This window comes from Cebus imitator, unplaced genomic scaffold (genome assembly GCF_001604975.1).
Source record: "Cebus imitator isolate Cc_AM_T3 unplaced genomic scaffold, Cebus_imitator-1.0 Scaffold263, whole genome shotgun sequence".
NCBI lineage: Eukaryota > Metazoa > Chordata > Mammalia > Primates > Cebidae > Cebus > Cebus imitator.
The window spans coordinates 228172-229874 of NW_016107578.1; the positions used below are offsets into that span (position 1 = coordinate 228172).

Below are 1703 nucleotides of genomic sequence, written 5' to 3' on the forward strand. Positions count from 1 at the left end.
AAAAAAAAAAAAAAAACAGAGCCAGGCTCGGTGACTCAGGCCTGTAATCCCAGCACTTTGGGAGGCCGAGGTGGGTGGGTCACCTGAGATCAGGAGTTCAAGATCAGCCTGACCAACATGGAGAAACCCCATCTCTACCAAAAATACAAAATTAGCTAGGTGTGGTGACCCATGTCTGTAACCCCGCTACTCGGGGGGCTGAGGCAGGAGAATCGTTTGAACCTGGGAGGGGGAGGCTGTGGTGAGCTGAGATCGAGATGGCACCATTGCACTTCAGCCTGGGCAACAAAATGAAACAAAAGAAAACAAACAAACAAAAAAGAATCTGGTCTTCTCAACAACACCAAGATGAACATTTTTACAAATATGTCAAGTAAGCGATGAAGAATGTCTGATGGCTTAGGATACATTTCCTGATGGGCCATTTCCATGGGAAAGGAAAGGGCGGTGTGCAGATTCAGGAAAGAGGTGTCTCGGCGAGGGGGTGACGCACCATAGCCCAGCACCAGAATCACCATGATGATCATCACCCACACCATGATACCAGCCAGGAAGCGCAGCAGTATGATGAACAGGAGGCTCATCACCATGGCAATGACCAGGCCTCTGGGGAAAAGAAAAGGGTCATGAACAGACGCCACCCCGGCCAGGCATAGAGGGGGCAGCCAGGGGAGAGGCCCCTTCTCTCCCGACTTACATGATAATCCAGTACCAAGACACGGTGTAATCTTCAAATATGCGCATGGCAAGTTGCCGCGCCTCGAGCACCCCATTGGCTTTCCTGGGGGAAGGAGAACGAGGCTCGGATCAGACCCTTTTCCATGGTCCGGCCAACCCCAGGGAATGCCTGTCCCACCCAGGAAAGCGCGACCCCAGCATGATGCGCCAACATCCTCACTTAGCACCCTCCACCAGGTCTGTGATGTTTTTCCGGGAGCCGTGCCCATCCTCATAGGTCGTCTCATTGCCCACCATCAGGACACCCTTGTGGGCGTGGATGGCGGGGAAGCATCTCCGGGCCACTGCATGGAGTAGAGGATAGGACCAGTCAGGCTGAGCCTCTGCACAGACTCCCCGTCCCCACCTGAGCCTCCTGGGATCCCCTGACTCACAGGGTTTGCTGGGGATGAGGACAGCGGGGCAGTCACCATCTCGAAGCACCTCAGCGACTCCCTGCCGAGAGAGATGGAGGGAGGTGAGTCCCCAAGGCCAGCACCCTGCCACTACCCATGCCTGAGCTCCTGGGGCAGGCTACAACTCACTTTATTGTTCTTGAAGCCAGGAACACAGAACTGCTTATAGTACTCAAAGTCCCGGGAGTTGCGGGCATTCAGGTACGTGAGGTAGCGGTCGGGGCATTTTTCCACGCAGATCTGGGAGGGGAGAAGGAAGGGATTGGGTGGGGTTGGGACAGACTGCTCAGGACTGAGGTCCCAGCCTACCTTCACAGGGGGAAATGGATGGAAAGCAGGGAAAGGAAAAGGGGAACAGTGGGTACAGGTTACCTGGGGAGTAGGACATTGGAATTCCAGCAAAACCAGGGGGCTGGCACACTTCACAATGTTGAAATAAAACAGGAAGGGTTTGTTCCTGGAGTTGGAGAAGGGAGAATGGAAACTGTCAAGACTTCTTAACCACCCAACAGAAAACTTCTTTGCTTCTTTTTTCCTTATTTTTTCTCTTTTTTTTTTTTTTTTTTTTTT

The 1703-nt window shown here is 52.9% G+C and overlaps 1 protein-coding gene across 1 annotated transcript in view; it reads right to left on the reverse strand.

Annotated features, from left to right (window-relative positions):
• The window catches only part of SLC44A2 (solute carrier family 44 member 2), a 24452-nt gene that overhangs the window by 13230 nt on the left and 9519 nt on the right, over positions 1-1703 (reverse strand). Inside the window, exons 4-9 of the mRNA XM_037728382.1 lie at positions 1506-1590; positions 1263-1373; positions 1113-1173; positions 899-1022; positions 698-781; positions 494-606 (exon numbers count right to left, since the gene is read on the reverse strand). Coding sequence (XP_037584310.1) covers positions 494-606; positions 698-781; positions 899-1022; positions 1113-1173; positions 1263-1373; positions 1506-1590 — 578 coding nt within the window. The remainder of the gene's footprint in view (positions 1-493; positions 607-697; positions 782-898; positions 1023-1112; positions 1174-1262; positions 1374-1505; positions 1591-1703) is intronic.